This window comes from Mytilus trossulus, chromosome 8 (assembly GCF_036588685.1).
Source record: "Mytilus trossulus isolate FHL-02 chromosome 8, PNRI_Mtr1.1.1.hap1, whole genome shotgun sequence".
NCBI lineage: Eukaryota > Metazoa > Mollusca > Bivalvia > Mytilida > Mytilidae > Mytilus > Mytilus trossulus.
In genome coordinates, this window is record NC_086380.1 from 34264161 (window position 1) to 34287074 (window position 22914).

Here is a 22914-nt window from a genome sequence, read left to right on the forward strand (position 1 = left end):
TCTGAAGGGATTATACGATATTTGTGGCAGTTGAAATAGATTGTATTGTTCATTTCTTGTTCATGTATTAAATTAGTTTATACAAACAAAAGTACTTCAGGTTTTTGCATCGCAAGCCTGCTCAAACATCCTACTCAAAAATATCTAAGGAGCCAGTGTTTATATGAAATGGTTTTCTACCTTTTCCAAGACATAATTGTCCTCTACTTTTTCCATGGAATGTTTATTAATTCAATGTTCTTGAGATGTTTTGTGGATCAATTGCAATTTTCTGTCTTTCCCATGATGCATGTTATTATTATCATGTCCTGTTCTGAAAATAATTATATATAATTAGGTAGAAATAAATAAGACAGCATCTCAAAAAATATAGCTGTTGCTTAGTCCAAGATTGTTGTGATTGCCTTGTTTTGCTCACCAAAAATTAAATGAAACACAACCTTACAAAAAAAATATGAAGAGGTTACAATGTAGTTTTAAACAAACAAATCATTCCTTGTAAATAAAAAAAACACAGCTAGCAGATTGTTTTGTCTCAGTATCTTTATTAGATTTTATTCCATTGAAAATATCACCACATACTTGATGGGTTTTAACACAATTTTCTGCCAATTCTAACATTTTCATGTTGGTTAGTTTAATAAGTGGATGAACCCACACACACAAGCCAGAGTTTTATTATAAAACCATCAATCTTAAGCTTATAACTGATAAAAATCTTGTACATATTGTTATAAAAGTGCACCTTGATACATTTATTCTAGTGCCTATAATAGTAAGGGGGCACAATGGTTTCCCATATATTCTCTATATAGTTTGCTATTCATCATGAAATTTTGGTGGCATCGGGTTTTTATGCCCCACCTACGATAGAAGAGGGGCATTATGTTTTCTGGTCTGTGTGTCCGTTCGTCCGTCTGTCCCACTTCAGGTTAAAGTTTTTGGTCAAGGTAGTTTTTGATGAAGTTTAAGTCCAATCGACTTCAAACTTAGTACACATGTTCCCTATGATATGATCTTTCTAATTATAATGCCAAGTTATAGTTTTGACCCCAATTTCAGGGCCCACTGAACATGGAAAATGATAGTGCGAGTGCGGCATTTGTGTACTGAGGACACATTCTTGTTTTTCATGTTGTAACCACTGAATCTTAATTCATGATATTTTAAATTCACAATTTCTGATTTTCTATAGAAATTGATGAATGAAAAAAAGATATCTTTGCCAGAATTTGTCCACAAACAAGACTGATTGACTGGTTTGTTAATTCCATATATAGTCACCTCTGTCTATGTACTCTAAAGATGTACATGTGTGCCCTTACCAAGATAACTGTAAATGAAGTTAGAAATCTTTAAAACTGTGAGATTGTTTTGAAAATCAATTTTCACACAATTATATTAAAAATATGTACTGGGCCTTTATGTTTATGCCATCATCAGTAGAAAATATGAAAAAAACACTGTATATATTTATACTCCCCAAGCAATTGCTTTCATCAGGAAAGCTCAGAGCAAACTTCTTTAGAGCATATACCGGTAATATATAATTATGGAAAAAGATGTGAAGAGCAATATATATAGCCAAATCCATCCATGGGCATGTTTGCCTAAGGAAGTTGCAAATGTTTTTAGTTTATGACAATTTAATACATTTATAAACACTATTTACAGAGTTTGTTTTTTATTTCAGCATGCAACTTTGTCTCGAAAATTTGTAGAAGTTATGAATGATTATAATTCATGTCAAATAGACTATAGAGAAAGATGTAAAGGCAGAATAATACGACAGTTAGAAATAAGTAAGTTTTATGAACAAGAGTAGGTATATTTGAAGTATGACAAGGGACACACCACTTATTCTACATATAAGACAATGCATGCAAGCAAATAAAAAAATAGTTGATCAGTGTTAAAAACTGAGTGGGATAATCAAGCATGTCTGGATCATGATTGTGGTCGTGGGGAAAATTCTATACCATAAAAAAATTAAAAGTTTAAAATGTCGCCTTGAAGTGAATGCAACAATTAACAAGAGCATGATGTAGCAACATCAATGACACCACCAAAGTGGTACCTAACACAACAGGGAGATAACAACTCTGTAAAATCAGCAGAACGTTTTAATAAGGTAGTGTTCATAAGGGAATAATAAGCTTCGCAATGATCAAAATAAGTGTTTGTCAAACTGCTATATAACCAGTGTAATTTTTCTGATAAAACTGTTGGTTCAAATTTTTTAAATTTTTTATATTTTTGTCAAAGGGTCAAAGTAAATACTTTGTCAAAATTTTGAGAAAACTAAACGAGCCAAATTTATTTTAGTTAAAGTGTTAGGTACCACCTTAAAGTCATTCGAAATAGAATTTGTTTATTTCATACCCAGATTAGCTCTGTATAATCTGACCACTGACTCTGTGGTGCAAAAGTTTCTATTATGATTGCAAAATTACTTTACATGTGGATTTAAGAACAATTATATGAAAAAGTTTATTATGGCAATATATATATCAACAACAACTTCACTTGATAATCAAAACCAAATCTTGAAAGAAAGAAATTTATTTTATAAACTCTTGCTGTGCTAGATGTCAAAACAAACCAATTTTCTCAGTTTTTGCACATTATAAAAGACATATATATCAATACCTTGAAGGGTAAATTTCATAATTATGTCCTTTGAGGATCCAAGGGATGATTATCGATACATTTTGATTTTTCAAGAAAAAAATTATAGAGGCCATAAAAGGGGCCTTTTAAATAACATACCTTTTAAAATTTGTTAGGCTTTGCTGTATTCAGTCTAAAAATTTTATTTCTTTATTTGGTAGAAATTGAGACATTAAGTTTTGACGATACATTATTGCATAAATAAGGTTATAACTTATCAAAAAAGATTATCAAGACCTAATCATATAAGAGGGGGAGATAAGGGGTAGGAGAAAGGAGAAGAGGGGTGGGAGAAGGGAGAAAAAGTTGGAGAAAGGAGAAAAAATAAAATATCTCTCCTTTTAAAAAAAGTATCTAATATTTCAAGAAAAAATATCTCAAAAGGAAACGTTTTATTCTAATGGGAGAAAGGAGAACGAGGGTAGGAGAAAGGAGAAGAGAGTTGGGAGAAGGGAGAAGAGTACCCCCTGTCCTCCCCCTCATATAAAGCTGCCTCTGACTTTTACCCCCAGGGGATTATTTCAGTAGAGATAAGTGATTAATTATCTCCGATGATTTATTGCTTTCTCGACAGTCATGATTTATACTGTTTATTGACAAAATTGTTGGGAAAGTATTGGAATATTACTTCCCTTATGTTAATCTGCTATGGATTTAAATATTTGTATAGAAGAACTTTTGTCAGGATATGATATATTGTAAATAAAAACACGAAATTGATATTCTTAACATTATTAAATACAAAAAGGTCCGGTAAAAATCAATTGACTTATGATTTTTTTTTATTCTTCCTTGTCGTGATAAAATTTTCATTTTGGAATAAAAGGGGGACTTGTTGTTCTCGTATAGACGTGCCCACAGTCCTTATCTTTTAAATCTTTTGACAAAAGCTTAACTTTTTGGCATAATGGTATAGTTGGTCGGTCAAGTAATCATTTAAAATGTAAAAAAAATGAAAAAGTATGTTATTGAATCGGACCTTAGACATTGACTAGATTTGACCTCAATTTTACTTTTTAAGCCACAGAGCAGAGTTGTAGGCCATACATTTTAGCGCTGGAACAATTAGAAAGGCTTTCTTATGTATGTGTGTGCTAGTACACCACCTAACCTTAACACTGTTTGGGTTAAGAGTCTGGCTAGTTGGATATTTTTTCCTCCTAACCTACTTTTTGTACTTCCAAATTAAAAATCAGGCTCAGATTAATAGCACAAACATCTCCCCTTTAGTATATGCATCTAATGTTATTTGTCACAAGACATTAAACACCAATAGGTCATAATAGTTTTGTCTGAAATAATAAATTGAATATATATTCAAACGATAGATAGAAACACTATCTTGGTTTATAGGTATGAGAAGATGTGGTATGAGTGTCAGTGCCTGTTTAGACAACTGTCCATCCAAGACACAATTTGTGAAAGTAAACCATTACAGGTCAAAGTACTGTTTTCAACAAGGAGCCTTGGCTCACACAGCAAAGCACGCTATAAATTGTCCAAAAATGACTAGTGTAAAAAGGCAAAAACCAACAGTATAAACTATGAAAAAAAAACCAAGAAACACTTATGAACTACATCAAAGAAAGACTGATTTAAAGCCAAAAAATGAAGCAAGATACTTTTATTATGATGGCTTGAAAATATATCAATATTCCTTAACACTGTGGTCTGGAGGTAGTGTGCTTGTCTCCAGTGCTTGAGGTCTTGTGTTTGATATACTGCCACCATCACTGTAAGTTATTAACAGTAAGATTGTCACCATATGTATGAATATATATATATACACTTCACTTAGATTTAATTTTATACCTTTACATTTTTCAGCTGGTCGAACAACAACAGATGAACAGTTAGAAGATATGTTGGAATCAGGAAATCCTAAAATATTTACGCAAGATGTAAGATTTTTCAAGGATTTATATAAAAATGTGTAAAACTCAAACCAAAGATCTGATTAAATGCCCTATTGTGAGGAAATCAAAAGAATATAGTATAATGTGATCAAACAAACTGCTTTAAAAAAAAATCATAGTTTTGTAGAACTCTTTAAGTCCTCAATGTTCTCCCTAGGATTGTTTATGTAATCATGTGGTAGGCACAGAATATTTGTCTGATTTATCATCTTTTTGTACAATTCATAAATAAACATCTGAAATCTGTAAAAGAGAGAAACAATCTTGGACATTATTTTTTTACAAATTCTTTGCATAAGTTTCTTCTTATCCCATTTGGGTGTGAGGGGAAATTTTCAAATTAACTAAAGAGACAAAATAGTCTCCTCTAAGCATTGCCAGATTAGATACAGTTAAAGATCAGTGTATTTTAGTAGCTGTTCTCTGATGGCGTTGGCTATCATACCACATCATCTTTTTTTCATTTTTGGTAGCTTCTTATGCAATGTGCAATCTTAAAATCACTACAATTATTAGGTATATGATATACACCTAAAAATTAAAGCAATGTACATATTTTAGTGAAACTGAACTTTATTTTTTGTATTTTGTAGATCATAATGGAAACACAGCAAGCTAAACAAACACTTGCAGATATTGAAGCTAGACACAACGATATTATAAAATTAGAAAATAGTATACGTGAATTACATGACATGTTTATGGATATGGCTATGTTAGTAGAACAACAGGTAAGCTGGGAAATAGGCCACATTGGTTACAGTACAGGGTTTGTCTGACTGAAAAGGAAATTTGAGGTTTTCTACCATATTTTCAACTAAAAATTCCGAGCCCAGAATCGACAACACATTTCACAAGAAAAGTATCCAAAAATTTACTCATTAAATCTAAATCTTTAACATTATAGAACAAATTTGCTGCATGGGAAGAAGGCTATCAAATTTCAAAGGATAATTGTAATAGTTCTATGTCCATCAGAAACAAACAAAAAACATTTTTCCGGATTTTGAATAGAAAATAATGTCAGGAAATTAGTATATGTCAAAACTGTTTTAAATCTTTCATAAACAAAATAAATGGTATTATGCATATTCCAACAACTAGAATAAGCATGATTATGATAATAAGATATTGTTCGGTACAGGTATCTACAGCCAACAACATGCTGTTTGGTTTTATTCATTAACTGTATAGTTAATATCAAGCAATAAAGTAATTTCTGTACTTGCTTTATGTTTTAGTTCACAGCTGATGTCAACCTATAAAATACATTTTTTCTATGTTTTCTCATTATAGGGTGAAATGATAGATCGTATAGAATATAATGTTGAACAAGCAGTTGATTATATAGAAACAGCCAAAATGGACACTAAAAAAGCTGTAAAATACCAAAGTAAAGCACGGCGGGTAAGTTAACTATATTAAAATATACTTTTAAGTGTTGACCTATGAAATCCCACAGTTAGCGAAGATGTTGGGTTTGAAATAACAAGCAGCAAAAACACTTAAAAATTATTATATTACAATCATAAAAAAGTTTTTAGATATGACCGTAAGTTCATACTATACACTGAAAGAGATGAGTAACAACCACAAATTAAGAAATCAAAAAGTAACAAAAAAATCTATATGTCAAAAATACTTAAAGTTACTGGATGTTGCACAACAATCACCAAAACCTATCCAATCCAATGTTTTATATAATACCTGTGTAAATGTTGTCTGTACTCACGCTTTATATTTTAACACTCAAGTCTGCACACACAAGCTTTATCTGTTCATATCCTTCAGTTGTATTCATGATTTTAGAGAAATTTCAATAATTATAGATTATCGTTGATCATCTCAACGAGATTGATGTTCTTGCTTGAGCTGGAACAGCGAAAGTGAGAAAAGCAATCAAGTTGAGATGACCAATGATAATCTGTTTATCGCTATTTTACCTATGATGACGTTGTCAATTTCGTTAGCAACGCCACCTGGCCTCCTTAGTTTCTAGCGATAATTTTTCCATCTCAAGCGAAAAGCATGATATGAAAATTATCACAAAAAAAGATCAAAGGAAAAATGCACAAAATAGCGATAAGTTATCTTTATTGATGTTGTCAAAGCTTGCATGTTTACTAATTAATATCAAGTTCAATCTAAGCAAATTCTACAGATTATTTCTTGGCTATGAATGAATATTATTTAACTCTTTTGTCAAATATGCACACTGGTTTGATGGCTACTTTTTTAATGCTTCATTGCTGTCAATTTTTAAACTTTTCTACAAAGACAGAGCTATTCAGAATTCTTCTTCATAATGATCAATATCAAATAATGTGAATGCATCAATTCAGCAATAATGTTTTGAACATTCAAATTAGTCTAGATGTCTTGCAGGATTAAACCAAGACTGTCCTACATAATTTGTGAGGTCAGATACTGAAGTTTGATCCATTGTAAACTTTTAGATTCTGGGTTTCATTTGATTCAAAAATAAAAAGAGGGATGAAATTGTTTAGTATAAATCAGCCATTAATGTATCCCTTTAAAAAGATAGTTATTAGAAATCAACTTGTGGCAAGGTGCGTTTGACAAATTTTCTAAAGGTAGGTGGCTCTCTAATCAGCTTTGTCATCATATAAAGCAAAAAATGCTAGAAATGGTGTTAAAAACCAACAATCAATCTAGGTATCTATCTATGCAAGCATCATTATATTTGGAAACTACGTATTTAATGTTTAGGTCAAATTAAGGTAACCATCAAACCACTGCTGAAATTTAATTCCTCTGCATGCTTATCTACATGTTGTTTAAATGTTGTATCTTCTTCCATTTCAGAAAATGATAATGATTATAATATGTGTGATAGTATTGTTGGCTGTTATAGCACTTATAATTGGTTTAAGCGTTGGAATTTAGTGAACTATTACTATTATGATGTTAAGTCTCACTTTTGCTCAAACTTCAGACCAACTGTTTTCTATCATCTTATGACAGGTTCACCTAATATTGTTTACCATTTTCCGAAATATATTTAAAGTTATACTTTGATAAAAGAACATCAGCTGATCAAATGTTTATTTTAAATTTAGTTTTTGTAATTACTTTATTCATAGAGTACCAGTTGCTGATTTTAAAAGCTGTTTCAGAATCTGATGCATTCTGGGTAATATTTTCAAAACCATACACTTAAATGCTTTGATAAACTTTTCTACAACTTATGAAGTTTGGATATCATTTTCAAGAGCAAATCACCAAAATGCTGTGTTTTATTTACAATGTCCAAATATTTTAATGTTAATCAATGATTTATTATAGTTTTCATTTTTGGAGTATGAGCCATGAAATTACACAGTTATTTAGATTCTGAAACAGTAAATTGTAAACCATGGCAATTCAGTGTATGAATTTCAAAATGGAAATATTATTAAAAGATGCTGGTGTTCTGAATAAGGAAGTGTGACTGTAAAATATTCTGCCATATAAAAATATACACATCACTCAACAAATATACCTGTGCTAATTATAAACAGGAAAATACTTTTGTTCTTCTTTTCTGAATTAAGAAAAAGGCCCTTTTGAGTATAAATAAAAGTCAGTAATTCTAAAATTTGTTATAAAACTATATAGGGGGGAGCGATAACAACCAAAAGGATAGAAAAAAATCAGATTAATGTTTAAAAAAAGGGGGGGGGAGAATTATCAAGTGCTTTAATCATATAGAGGTTGATTTATGTAATTGTGTTGTGTATATTTCTAACTACACAAGCTTTCAAAGCCTTCATGTTGTACTGTGATTCACTTAATTATAATTCTTCTTTATTTTGGAAACCAAGCATGTTATTGTATCTGCAAAAAACAAAATAATCAACATTTTGTTTTGAAGATGTTTATTAAGATGCATTTGAAATTTAAGAACTATCTCACACACAGCATTACAATTTTATTTTATTTTGATATTATTATTTGTGAATGTTGTTTACATGTTGTTTTTTTCTCTCATTTCAGAAACTGATTATGATAATAGTTTGTGTTATTGTTTTGTTAGCTATTATAGCTCTTATACTTGGTTTAACTTTATCATAAGTTTTTAACGGAATAACACATGTGCCTAATTATATTGACGAGAAATGCTCAGTGCTGATTGATCAATTTGCCTTCGCTGCTGCTTTTACAAAGACGAAAAAAATTGTCTGTTCAACAGCGCTTTACATTTTCACAATTGACCAAATTTATATGCTATTGGTTTTGCACATTTACTGTCACCTTTTTTGTGTCTTCTGGTTTTTTTATTTATTTTTTTGAAACTTAAATGCTCTTTGTTTATTTTAAGATTCTGATTAGATAACACATTTTTTTGTCATTGACTGTAATTTTCTCTTGCAATACAGAAATCAATGACGAAAGTAAGGGTAAAATTTTGTATATTGATTAATAAAAATAATCATTTGTAATATAGGGATAAGTGGCAGTGTCTTTTGGCGTTAGTAGACAGATATGGTCCCACTTATTACTATTTGATATAATAAGAACAAAGTGAATGCATTAGTAAATGTTTATTTGATAAGTGAAAAACCACTCATTTTCAAAAAGTTTGATTTTTTACTGGAGGGAGGCAGTGATTAAGTGTAAAGATCTGTCATATTTTCTTGATGGCAAAACTTACATGTATATTTTTTTAGTGCTATCAGTGATTTCTGGAGAGAAAACTTATTTCTTTAAATAAAATGCTATACATTTACATGACTGTTTCATAAATAATCATATTGATTACAATGGTATCAGCAAAAAAAAAATTTAAAAAATAATCGAACTTTCTGATGTCCAGTTTGTACAGAAATATAACCTGAAGATAGAAACCATTCTCTATGGTTTCCAACTGTATTTAATGTACCTATTCTATCTGTCATCTGGTGAGACCTTTCTTGTGAGACAAAAGTTGTATATAGCTAGTATATAAAAGTTGAAGTGTAGCATTTTATTGAGATGTCAGACCCCAGGACCTCTGAAATCCAGATTATGTGCAATAATTTTATTTATGTAAATATGTTTTCTTTTCTTAGATGCAAGCAAATTTCTTTCATGTTATGTATCCATTGGGTCGCTTGCGTCTGTGTTGGCATTTATTGAATCAAGTGTTTTGAAAGAGATAGATGTATTGGGGTTAACAAAAGATTCTAAGTTATCCAGATTTTACCCATATATTTATGTGGACCATATATCATTCAGGAATTTAAGCTGTTTATGAAATGTAAGTGCATTTTTTTTCAAGATCTCTCAATCTGTAGATGAGGTCTTTTCAGAAAATTCAACATTTCAGTAGACAAAATGCTGCATACTTGAAAGAAATTTGGTTGCATTTAATTTATTTTTGGTTGTATTTATACTTTTGATTAATCAGAGTTTCATTTTCATTCTAGTTGTGTTATTTTAAAAAGATTGGTATGAATTATAAAATTAATAGAATAAGAATAAACATTTAATTGATAATCATTGAAATTTGTTTGTGCGTATTTCAATTTTGATTTTAAAAATTGGGTTTATATCAAGCATTTTGTGAATTTTAGTTACAATGTAGTGAAATTTTATCAAGGAAGACATTTTTATATATTTCTAAATTCCGAGGCAAATATACTATGTACACTAATACCTTGTTAAGTTTCCAATATCTTTACTGTCAAAAATTCTTACCTAAAAAGTTTGGGTTTCTTTTCTCTGAAAAAATAACTTTCAAAGCAATTTTTGCTTGCAACTACCTTGTGAATCAAACTTGCAAATATAAGGTGACTATGATATGGGTATGCAATTAGATTATGATAGCAAACAAACAAAGTCAAAATTTTGTAATTTGATTGGATTGTATTAATTATTCAAATTATGATGCATGCTATTGGCATAGGCTGCACATTTACTGAAGAATACAGTTCATCTTTCGAAGATCACTTCAAAAACACAAGTAAATAAATTATTATTTTTTTTTTTGTTAAATTAACCATCTCAGAGGAATTGTTGATAAAAGAGAAAAAAATCAGGGTTCTTATTAGCAAGGTTTTATTGTAATTATACAATAATAAGGTTGTACGATATCAGGCTTTATGTAGTACTATTATATATGTTGCAGCTCATTTTCATTGTAGCGCTTATATTTTGGATTTAGTGCAATATAAGTGTATATAATTATTTGTTGTTAATCTTGTTATGTTGCCTGCTGGCATTATTCACTTAGATATAGATGAAAAATTTGTGATTTCAAAATAATATCAATGGTAGACCCCAAAAAAAGTAGGTCAGTAGGATTTCCTTAATTATACATGTTTTGCTTTTATGAATTTCTGATAATTATGTGTTAAATTTAATTCAAGGTTATTAGAAATTAAAGATCTAGTTAATTTCTGTTTGTATTTAGCAAATTTAAGGGTTGTTTTAGAAAAAATATAGAATATTGTAATTATCAAAAGACATTTGATCAGCTTTAAGGCATGATTTCAAATCAATTAAAGAAATGATCAATTCATTTTGATTAAGTTGCTTTTTTTTTGCTTTTTTTGGTGCAATTATCAAAATAAATAGAAATTGCATTTAAATTGATGTTTATGTATTAGTTGTGATTTTGTTCATTTGCAAAGTACATGTGTATATGTATTTTGTTCATTGTTGTTATTTGAAGTCCTATTTATCACACAATACCATTTAGTGGGGAGGGAAGGGGCCCTCAGGAATTCCCCAATCAACCAACACGTTTTCTTTGGGGAAAAAATGTAAATTCATCAAATGGACCAGAAACCATAAATAACTTTTCGAAAATAAAAGTTCACTCTCCCCACTCAACATTTGCTTGAATGGATCAACTGTTATAGAAGTTTTTGTCACCTGCACATAGTTTTACGGTCAATTTATTATTCTATTTTTGTGACAATCATTTTGTGATTTTACAGGACTTCTACATTCAAATCAAATCATGAATTCAATTATTATTGTTAATATTAAAACTTAAATCAAGAAGATGAAGAAAAAATATTTTATGCATTTAATGGATAGATACAGTGTCTGATTTAATAAAAAGGGTTCAAAGAAAAAAAGTGAAATATTATAATGGTAAATAAAATATTTAAAAAAAATGGCTATTATAGCTAACTTTTGATAGGTGTATGCCCATTTGAATAATTCATTTCTTTGGAAACAGTAAAAGTTAAAAGATTTGTGTGATCTAAATACATTATTACAATGGGTCCAATATCAACATTAATCCGACTTTAACCTAGGGACCATATTTTTTTTTATAAACCATGACATGCACAACATAAGTTCAAATAACATGCTCCACTGTTCCAGTTAGTTCCGCAAAAAAAGGTATTTGGGAAAGAATCTTGTATAAGTATTAGATTACTCAGTTTAAAAAAAACTTATATCCCACATCTCAAGTTAAATCTGTATCCCCTTAAGTTCAGGAATATATAAAAGTGCTGTTATCAGCATAATAGCATAATAACCAGAAAGGTCTATCAAAAGGAACAAAATACTTACTCGTGATACTGATTGAAGGTATGAAGCGAACTTACACCCAAAACCATATAAGTGTACACATTTTAGGCAATTGGCAAGTTTAAAGAGCTTCTAAAACAACTGTTAGTTTGAAGCCAGTGTTGTTTAGATGAATTTTACCATGCAGTGTGAAGCAGCTCTTGATCAAGTTCAGATAATTTTTTAAAAAAATGGTTAACACATACATGGTTTTGTCAATAAAAGTTTGTTGATTCTTCAATTAAAAAATTGAGTAAGCTTTTATGGTCAGTACAAATATTTAAATCACAGCATTATTTTTTCTTATTAAAGTTCTATTTTTATAACTAATTGGTCTTCCCTGAGCCACTTTCACCATACTTGACTCGTTACAGAATCCCATGTGTGGCCATGTGGCATCAAAGCCACATGTCTAGGCTAAGTGGCCAGATGTTATGCTCTGTTACCCATCTAAACTGTTAATCATTGTTACCTCACATATATATAAGTTGTTATTTTTCTGAACGGAGCTTGAATTTTAGTTTTACAATTTTTTATCATGTATTTATGTTTATAGTTCTAGTCTATTTATAGCAATAGACACATACATGTATTTTCCCCCATTAATTGAGTTTTTCTGTGTATGAACTGCAATGTATGTACTGTTAAAGTTATATATCAGTTTATACAACATAATATGGGATTTAAGTCCATCACAACTTAAAAGCAATTCTTTTTAATTAATATAATGTATTTAAGCAATTGGATTTAGTTTCAATGGAAAATATTCTTATAAGGCAAATAGCAAGAATTGAATTTTCCTCAATTTCCTGGTTATGTTCCCATACATTTAAGTTTGCAGAGTTTGTTTAAGAAATTAAATCAGTTTTACTTCTTTGTGCCATTTTGTCTAAAAAAAATCTACATGGTTGCATGAAATAATATTTCTGTATATTTGTCTTTATTCTCTCAAGCTTTACTGTTGTCTAGTAATGTGTATTTATTTGTGATTATTTTATATTAGTGTAATATTCATTTTTTTACATGTATAGTTTGTCAGTTCAGGCTCTGTTCATGAATATTTATAAAGTCTAACACTCATGAATATTTATTATGTAGAATAAAGAATTCTTCATCTTAATTTTGTTTTCCTTATTTTTGATGTCGTTGTTTTTGCACATTCTTTATCTTCATATCATTTGGTGTAATTTCAAGTTTGATACCTAAGACAGGAGTTACTGTAAATTCAGAAATTATTGCATTGTTCTTATTATCGCAAAAATGACTATAAGGATTATAATCACAATAATTTAAACTGGCATTTTGAATTTGTTTATATGAATTAAGTGTGATTTTTTTCAATATCCCAAAAATGTCAATTACATTTTAGTCTTAAGTGACAAAATAATTTCTGAATTGACAATAGTCAATACCATTCAAAATCAGATGATAAAAGTCAGAAAAATAGAAAACAACAGAAAATAGTAAACTGAAAAAAATTGTTATGTTAAACTGAATTGATATAGCTGCATCTGTAAAGGATTAAAAAACACAAAACAAAACCAACCAGCAATCAGTCAAAAGTACAGAACAAAACACTCTCTTTATTCATTCATGATTACGAGAAATTGAATATTAAGTTGGGGCTCCTGCTTAATTTTATTGGTTTATACTTTAATAAAAAAAAAAAAAATACAAAGAGCTATATCTGCATGAATGAATGAATGAATTTTATTTCTCATAAACTACAAGTTACATAGTTACAGAGAATATATAAGCAATTACCGGTTCATAAAATATTGAAGCACATGTGAACAATACAAACATAAACATTAAATTACAAACTAACCAGGAGGAGTGACCCTCACATTTATAATTTTTATAAATCTACAAAGTTTTTCAAGAACAATATGATTATTAGAGCTCATTAATTGTTGATATTTATAAATATTTGGACGAAGAGTACAATAGTTTGGTAACAACTTCTTTCTTTCTTGAGTAAGAGCATTACATGACATAACATAATGATATTCATCACCTACGTCACTTGATTCGCAAAGATGGCACAACCTATCATTTCTTGATATGTTATTCCACCTTCCCGTCTCGATAGGTAATCGGTGACTTCCACATCTAAATTTACACAATAAAAATTGATTATATATTGACAATTTGGAAAAATAGCTTTCTAATTTAATATCAGTTTTAAAAATTCTATAACATAAGCATTTAGGAGTAGTGTTAATTTCGCTTAGGCAATTCTGCAAAAACTGGTCTTTAAGTTTCAACTCAATACTTTTGATTACCCATTTATCTAACATTTGATTCGACCAGATATTTGACATTCCACAGGTATCAAAAACAGTTTTTACAAATGATATCCATTTGCAGTTAAGACCATAGTTATGAAAATTAATATACAATAGTTTATATAAAAGACATGAAATTTTACTTTCTTTACCACATAGTAATCTACATAAGAAACTAACCATACGAACTTTGGCATTAACAATTACAGGATATCTACCCAATTCCGCATAGACAATACAGCTAGGCATACTCTGTTTTAAATGTAGAACAAGCTTACAAAATTTTAAATGTATACGTTCTATCAAATCAAAATTTTCAAATCCCCAAATTTCCGAACCATAAAGAAGAATAGGTAAAACTATCTTATCAAACATGTCTAACTGACATTCTATAGTCAAACTGTTTTGTCTACACTTTTTTAAAATACCATACATTGCTTTTGTAGCTTGTTCACAAATATATTTTCGGGTCTTTTAAAAAGAACCACTTCTAGCAAAAAATATACCGAGGTATTTATACTCAGTTACAATTTCTAATTCTCTATTCTGTATAACAAATCTAATATTTTTGGGTTGTCTCCCTTTGGAGAATATAAGAACTTTTGTCTTGTTAACATTTATTTTGAGTTGCCATTTTTCACAATAATCATCAAATTCATTTAACATGTTTTGTTAATCTTCACTACTCTCGGAAAACATCACAGTGTCATCCGCATATAATAACATAAATATTTTTAAAAATACTGTTAAATCATGTTCGAGGTCATCACTAATAGAATTTACACCAAGTACATCTTTGCCTTAAAAAAAATGTTGTAAATCATTTAAAAATATTGCAAACAGAGCAGTGGAAAGATTTTCTCCCTGTCTTACACCCATTTCACAAGTAAATAACTCTGATTTCTCACCATTAAATATAATGCGTGATTTTACATTTTCGTACATATTTTGTATAATACGGAAAAATTAGCCATTTATATTATTCTCTAAAAGTTTAAATAATAAAAAATTTCTTTGTATAAAATCAAAGGCCTTTTCAAAATCGACAAAGGCACAGTAAAGTTTCTTCTTTCTTAATCTAAGTAACTCGAATAGTGCATATACTGAAAATAAATTATCAGTAGTTGAGTATCCATGTCTGAAACCTGCTTGATTTTCTAGTAAAATAGAGTACTCATCAAGATAATCACACAATCTAGTGTTTAAAATAGAAGTAAAAATCTTACCAAGACATGACAAAAGAGTGATAGGACGGTAATTCTGTGGTTCGGCAGAGCTACCTTTGTTCTTAAAGACTGGTATGACATTACCTATAATCCATGCCTCGGGTAAAATACCCGAATCAAAAATAATATTAAATATATACACATAAATATCAATCATACAATCAATAGACGAGGAAATGTATTCATTTACAATCATATCGTCACCCGACGATTTGTTATTTTTTATATGTTTTATAGCTTTTAATATTTCTTCAGCTGTAATACTATCATTTAACATAGAATTTGAACATTCTTGACTAACATCATTGTTAATATCATAAGTATGCAGGAGTAATTAGTTGAAGAGTTCAAATGATATATATTAGCAAGTGTCTTGTAACTGGGATACTTGTCCATTTAATGACATCTTGTTTGTTTTACATTCAGTGACAAACAGATCATGCTTACTGGGAAACTTATAAATTAATCTTTTTACAACTATAATACTGGTAAATTCATCTTATTTGATGTTCAGTGGCAAACAGTTCACATTTAATGGGATACTGGTTGATTTGTTTCCTTGTTAAATGATCAAGCTTACTGGAATACTGGTTTATTTCATCTTGTTTGTTTAATGTTTAGCGGCAAATATATAACACTAAGTAGGACAGTGGCCCATTTGTCATGTTTGTTTGATGTTCAGTGGCAAACAGTTAAAGCTTATGAGATTCTAGTTGTTTCGTCTTTTTTAACTTTCAGTGGCAAACGGTTTACGCTGAAAGGGCTACTGTATGATTCATCTCATTTGGCATCTGGTTTGTTTAACATTAAGTTTCAAACAGTTCAGGCTTCCTGGAATACTGTTTTTTTCATCATGTTTGTTGAATATTTTGTGGCAAACAGTTCAGGCCCACTCGGATACTAATCTTTTCAGCTGTTTGTTTAATACTTTGTGGCAAACAGTTCAGGCCCACTCGGATACTAATCTGTTCAGCATGTTTGTTTAACATTCAGTGGCAACCAGTTCAGGCTTCCTTGGATACTGGTATTTACATCCAGTTTGTTTAACATTCAGTGGCAACCAGTTCAGGCTTACTGGGAAACAGGTCTATTTATCTTTTTTGTTCAATGTTCAGTGGCAAACAGTTTAGGCTTACTAGGATACTGGTCATTTCACCATTTCTGTTTTATATTCAGTGGCAACCAGTTCAGGCTTAATGGAATACTGATAAGTTTATCTTATTTGTTTAACATTCAGTGGCAAACAGTTCAGATTGACTTAAATACTGGTCAATTCATCTTGTTTGTTTATCATTCAGATGCAAATAGTTCACACTTTCTGGGATACTGGTCAATTCATCTCGTTTGTTTAACGCTCAGTTGCAAACAGTTCAGGCTTACTGTGATACTGGTCAATTTATCTTATAAGTTTAACGTTCAGTGGCGACCAGTTTATGATATCAGGACTACTTCTTGATTCATCTTATTTGTTTAACATTCAGTGGCAAACAGTTCAGGCTCACCGGAGTACTTAGAAATGTATCTTGTTTGTTAAGCATTCAGTGGCAAACAGTTCAGGTTTCCTGAATACTGGTCAATTCAACTTGTCTGTTTAAAATTCAGTGGCAAACAGTCCAGGCTAACAGGGATACTGGTCAATTCATCTTGTTTGTTAAATGTTCAGTGGCAAACAGTTCTCGCCTACAAGTAGACTGATGATTCATCTTTGTTTAACATTCAGTGGCAAACAGTTCAAGCTCATTATGATACTTGTAGTTTTATCATTGAATGTTTAATGTTCAGTGACAAACAGTTCTCGCTTACATGTAGACTGGTGAATCGTCGTTTTGTCAAATGTTCAGTGACAAAAACTTCAAGCTTAAAAGAATACTAATCAATTCATCTTCTTTGTTCAACGTTAAATAACCAACAGTTCATGCTTACTGCGAGACTGATCTTCTTTGTTTAACATTCGGTGGCAAACAGTTAAGACTGACTGAAATACAGATAGATTCATCATGTCATTGGCAAACAGTTCAGACTTATTGTAATATTGGTAGATTTACCTTGTTTGTTCAATGATCAGTGGCAAATATTTTCCATTCACTAGAATACTTGTAGTTTTATCTTGTTTGTTTAACATTAAGTGGCAAACAGTTCACGCTAACTGTGATACTGGTAAAGTCTGTTTGTAAATTTAACGTTCAGTGGCAAACAGTTCACGCTTACTGGGATTCGCATGGTCAACTCATCTTTTTTGTTCGAAGAACAGTCACAAATATACATGATGCAAAATTCAACTTGAAAACAAGTGAAACAAACAATTTAGATACAAATGAGGAGATGTGGTATCATTGCCAATGAGACAACTTCACACCAATTAAGATTAGATCAGAAATTTGGTCGACTGATATGAAGAAAGAGCATTCAATTAGTATGGCTCTCATCAAACATATGGCATAATTCACTTAATACAGTGGCCGCGTTGATCCAAAAGGACACTGTTCATCTTCCTTAATATACAACACTGGAAACTAAGATACTTAGAAGTGATGATACCATGATGAATTCAAGTGATCCTACTTAATTAGTGGCAGTTTTGGTAATGGTATCAAGAGAATTTGATTAAACGTTAATCAGTCATGACTTTCAATATCAAACCCTTCCGAATTTATCACCAAGTATCATACCGGTGACCAGTCTGTCTAAAGCCACCCCACAATCTTATTATAGTGAATAGTGAGAACTGGCTTAAGCCAGACTGACTGAGGCATATATGGCAACACAAACAAAATCGATTTTATTAAGTCATCACGAGTAAATTGATTGACATCATATATACAACATTAGTTTTCCAATGCTCAAAACTTATGAATCTAATGAACATTTAAAGCATACGTAGAGTACGGAAAAAACGCAACATTCGGATATCGCATTTAAGCCTAGCGGTACGAAACTATGTTGGTCGGGTAGGCTTTTCCTGCTTGACGACCATCACCCTCTTGTGTTTTTCGACATGATATCAGGTCAAACGACATTTATTAATTTCTTACGATTCAAGGTTGCGAACGCACATCTCCTGTTTCGATCAAAACCCTTGGATTGATTACAAACAAACAGTTCGTAACAGCAAGCGTTATACTTGGGTAAAGTGTAAATTCCTTCCTCATATTTTATTGGGTAGGTCTTTCGGCATAAGTAACAAACTCTTTACACGAATATAGAATGATGTGAACATGCACAAGCGTAATGTAACATGCAAACAACATCCAGAAGGCTATGCGAACGTTAACATTATTACAGAGAAATGGGAAGTTGACAATTTGAAACCTGATATCGTCATCGCCCTCGGTGTATTTGTTTTGAGGAATTCGTAAAGTAAGCTTGCTGCGTCTTTTAACTATGCTTCCAGATTTTATAGATTTGCAGAAAGGGCTTTTTTTATAAGAAGATGTATTCAATACGAGGGCTATGAGGGCAAAAATAGGAAGATTGGAAATAGTTTTGATAGTATTGCAAAAATAAGAGTTTTAAGTAACCACATTGGCATTGTAAAACCACATACTATATTGTTAGCATGTATTTCCAAACTCTAATTTGAAAATACAGCTAATGACTATGATAGCTTTAACTTAGTTGCAGCAATACCGGTATAAAATGAAGTAAAACAACTATTGTCATGTAATGTTTATAGCACATATAGATACAAGAAGATGTGATATGAGTGCCTATGAGACAACTCTCTATCCGAGTCACAATTTGTAAAAGTAAACCATTATAGGTAAAATTATGGTTTTCAACACGGAGCCTTGGCTCACACCGAACAGCAAGCTATACAGGGCCCCAAAAACGACTAGTGTAAAACCATATATCATTTATTCTGAAAAATATTTTTAAAAGACACAAAATAAACCTATTAAACATACAAAGTTCTGACAATATTCACAAAACTTACTAACCAGAATGAAACGAATAATGATCTTGGACCAGTCGATAAATGCCTCAATGTATTTACACTGATTGAAAAATGAATTTTCTAATATGTTTTCTCATTTCTTTTGCAGAAGAAAATTATGATAATAATATGCCTTGCTGTATTAGTGGTAGTTATCTGTGCAACATTTGGTGGCGTGTTTGGATGACCGATCATTTATCATATGTTACAGCCGTATAATGCTCAGCAGACCTTTGTATTTCTTCTGTTAGCTGCTTTAGAAATGTTGGAACATAGGTGTGCTAATTTAGCTCGTCACGTGCCATTTGTTTCCTTATAGCACCATGCCGTAATCCCGTTATTTGTGGGTCATCAATATGAATGCAGTTTTATTTTAGTTATAAAAATTCTTTATCATAATTGAAATGACCAGTTTTCTGATAAATTGATATGTTTGCTGATCAGACAGTAGTATATATTAGTAGAAACATGATATCTCTGAAATAAAAATGAATGATTTCTAAGCTAACAAAAATAAGCGCAAATAGATCAAGGACTTGCATAGTAGCTGTCTTACTATTAAAATCCTTGGATCGTTGTAGTAGAAATATATCTTTATGTATGTGTCGTCTAGGCATTGTGTCTTTGCTTTTTTATTTCAATTTTTTGAAACATTTTAAAAAGTAGTAGATTCTATTTGTCCAGTTAAATCTAGCGTTTTCATTAGGGTTTTTTCCTCCTTTTTTTTTTTTTTTTTTAGCAAATAACGTGATTATAAATGATTTGGAAACATTTTATAATGGCAGCATCGTCATTGTTTTAGTTTAGAATTGTGATTGAAGAGCATGCATGAGTGATTATTAGTTTCATTGATTTGAAATGACGCGAGAGCGAACGTGTTTTGGGTGTTTAGAACTGTTACTGCATATTCCAGGAATTTCAAAAAGCCTCATGACCGTAGCTATATATATATATATATATACGAGTCTAAATTGAAAACTACGTTCAAACCTATGATTGCGTTGGATAAAAACCGCAATTTTTATACGTGTGCATGTCAAACAAATTTCGTTGTAATGGGTCTAAAAACAGCACAAACAACATTTTCCAAAAGACCAAAAAAGTGAAAAAGATATTTAAACAAAACGCATTTGACTAACAGGTCGAACAACTGATGTTCTTTAACCCTGATGACTGCCATTGGCGATATATATAAAAGTTAAATTATTTTATTCATTTTACTTAGTAGTCGAACTTTGAAAAAGAAATGTACGATTCAGTGTTTAATTGTATTCTATATACCAAAATGAGTTTATACTCGTTACTGGAATAAGCAAAATATAACCATGCCGTGCTACTTGTGAACCCCTCTTCGAAATTTATACTTTCCTAAGAGCTTCTTTATCACATCAAAACAAATATTTTCTTATATATGTTCTCATCAATTCCTTGAATAAAATTGTTGAATTAAAAAAAAACAGGTGTTGAAACCGAAACAACTCAAGTCTTGGTGACTATTGGTGATCAATTATATTTTGATTTCTTGCAATCACGGGTTAACACAAGTATGGTTTTGGTTGTAAGTATTTTTCATGTATATATTCATAAGAAATTTAGAGTAGTATCACAGACGGGTCGACATTTATCATTCAGGTTTCTGTAATAACCATGATTGAAATGTGATAATGTTTTCTTATCAGTTTTGTCTAATGCCAATACGTGGATGGAAATATTAAAGTAGTAGTGATAGAAAATGAAAATTTCAATATATAATCACACTCGGCACGCTTCGGTGGATTTTAAAATTACAGACCTTTACCGAGGTTTGTCAATTGTACATAATTTCACTCGGCAAACCTCGGTGGATTATAAAAACTGACTTTTTGATAAAGAGTACAGACATTTACCGAGGTTTGTCGATTGTATATACTCATTGTTGAAGACCATCTGAGATTTATTAGCGCACATATCATTAAAATTCTGCTGTTAAAACTTCATATTTCATTTGCAACATGTATATATGCATTTCCAATAACAACTAAGTCTTAATATTTCGCCAAACAGGAACAAGTGAGGTAACTAAATTTATTTTTGTCTTTACAAACCCTCTCGAAAACAAACGCCTTTTATAGCTGACTATTTGGTCTTTTGTGAAGAGTTGTCCGCGTTGGCAACCATGCCCATCTTCTTTTTACGTCCATTTAGAGCTTATTTACAGATGCAGATCCAGAATTTTCATAAGTGGGGGCATGTTGACTGCCTAAGTGGGGGCCCGCTCCGGTCATGCTTCAGTGATTTTCTATTTGGCAACCAAATTTTCCCTACAAAGGGAGGCCCGGCCCCCTGCTCCCCCTAAATCCGCATCTGCTTTACAATAGATAGAGTAAGTGGTGACATATAAAAAGAGTCGCCTTTTCCAATTAACTTGAATAAAAAAAAACAGCTTTCGCATGCAATACACATCAATGGCCGGCAACATCCGGTGAAAATAATCTTATGAGTCTCAAATGCGTATGGCATGCGAGTCCTCGTGTAATCATGCGTGGTTTCTTGCTTAATACAGTATGACTTTTATGCGCGGTTTCTTGCTTGCAACAGTATGAATATTATTTTTGATGTATGCTCGTCAGTCCTGCAATAGACCTCGAGATTCCCTAATACTCACAAAGGCATCATCTATTTGATTGTGGTGGAATATTAAAAGTAGAAAAGTCAGATGTAAAAACGATATTGAATATAGTCCTTTAACATATAGTTGTGTATGTATCAATACTTTTATAATATATCACTTGTATCTTAGACAATGTAGATATTTTTTGTAATTTGAATTTTTAAAGTTTTTCCATTTTTGCACTCATCATTCTCATGTACACATTGTTATTAATTTAGTAACTCTTGTATGGGTTGTGTAAATGGTGTTATAGTCTTTTAATAATGAAGAGTGAGTCATTTTCGATATTAGAATTTAGCATCAATTATAGTTATGATTTTTGTTATTTAGTTATTTTTAAAGAATTAAATCCCTTAATTAAAGTGGCAATAGGTCAAACTGAATCTTAATATCTGCTGAGTACCTCCATTTGATTCAACGTAGGGGTTGAACCGCAGTTTTACAGTTCTTGTTATAGATATAGGAAGATGTGTTGTGAGATACGCTAGCACTATATCAAATGCTCAACAATTTTTTTAGAACATATACGTACTATATTTTAATATATGCTTAAAACATTATCGAGCATGCAGGCTTTCTTTTTGTAACACAGTTTCTCAAGTTGAATTCTAACTCAAAAGTACTTCTGGACGAAAACATGCGTTGTATAGTAAAACAATAAGTAGGTTAAGTTACTTAATTTATATGAACTTTCAAAATAAAAAAAGTAGGTTGTAAAGTC

The 22914-nt window shown here is 30.8% G+C and overlaps 1 protein-coding gene across 3 annotated transcripts in view; it reads left to right on the top strand.

Moving 5' to 3' along the window:
* Positions 1-19901, top strand: part of LOC134680872 (syntaxin) — a 50320-nt gene extending 30419 nt beyond the window's left edge. Inside the window, exons 6-10 of one of the 3 annotated variants that reach the window (XM_063540149.1) lie at positions 1694-1802; positions 4498-4571; positions 5180-5317; positions 5883-5993; positions 19653-19901. In XM_063540149.1, the coding sequence (XP_063396219.1) occupies positions 1694-1802; positions 4498-4571; positions 5180-5317; positions 5883-5993; positions 19653-19730 (510 nt within the window). In that variant the 3' untranslated portion in view covers positions 19731-19901. Of the gene's footprint in view, positions 1-1693; positions 1803-4497; positions 4572-5179; positions 5318-5882; positions 5994-7412; positions 7778-8582; positions 8864-19652 lie in introns of those variants that run through there. The other 2 variants (XM_063540148.1, XM_063540147.1) reach the window with 2 other exon arrangements.
* The last annotated feature ends 3013 nt before the right edge of the window (positions 19902-22914 follow it).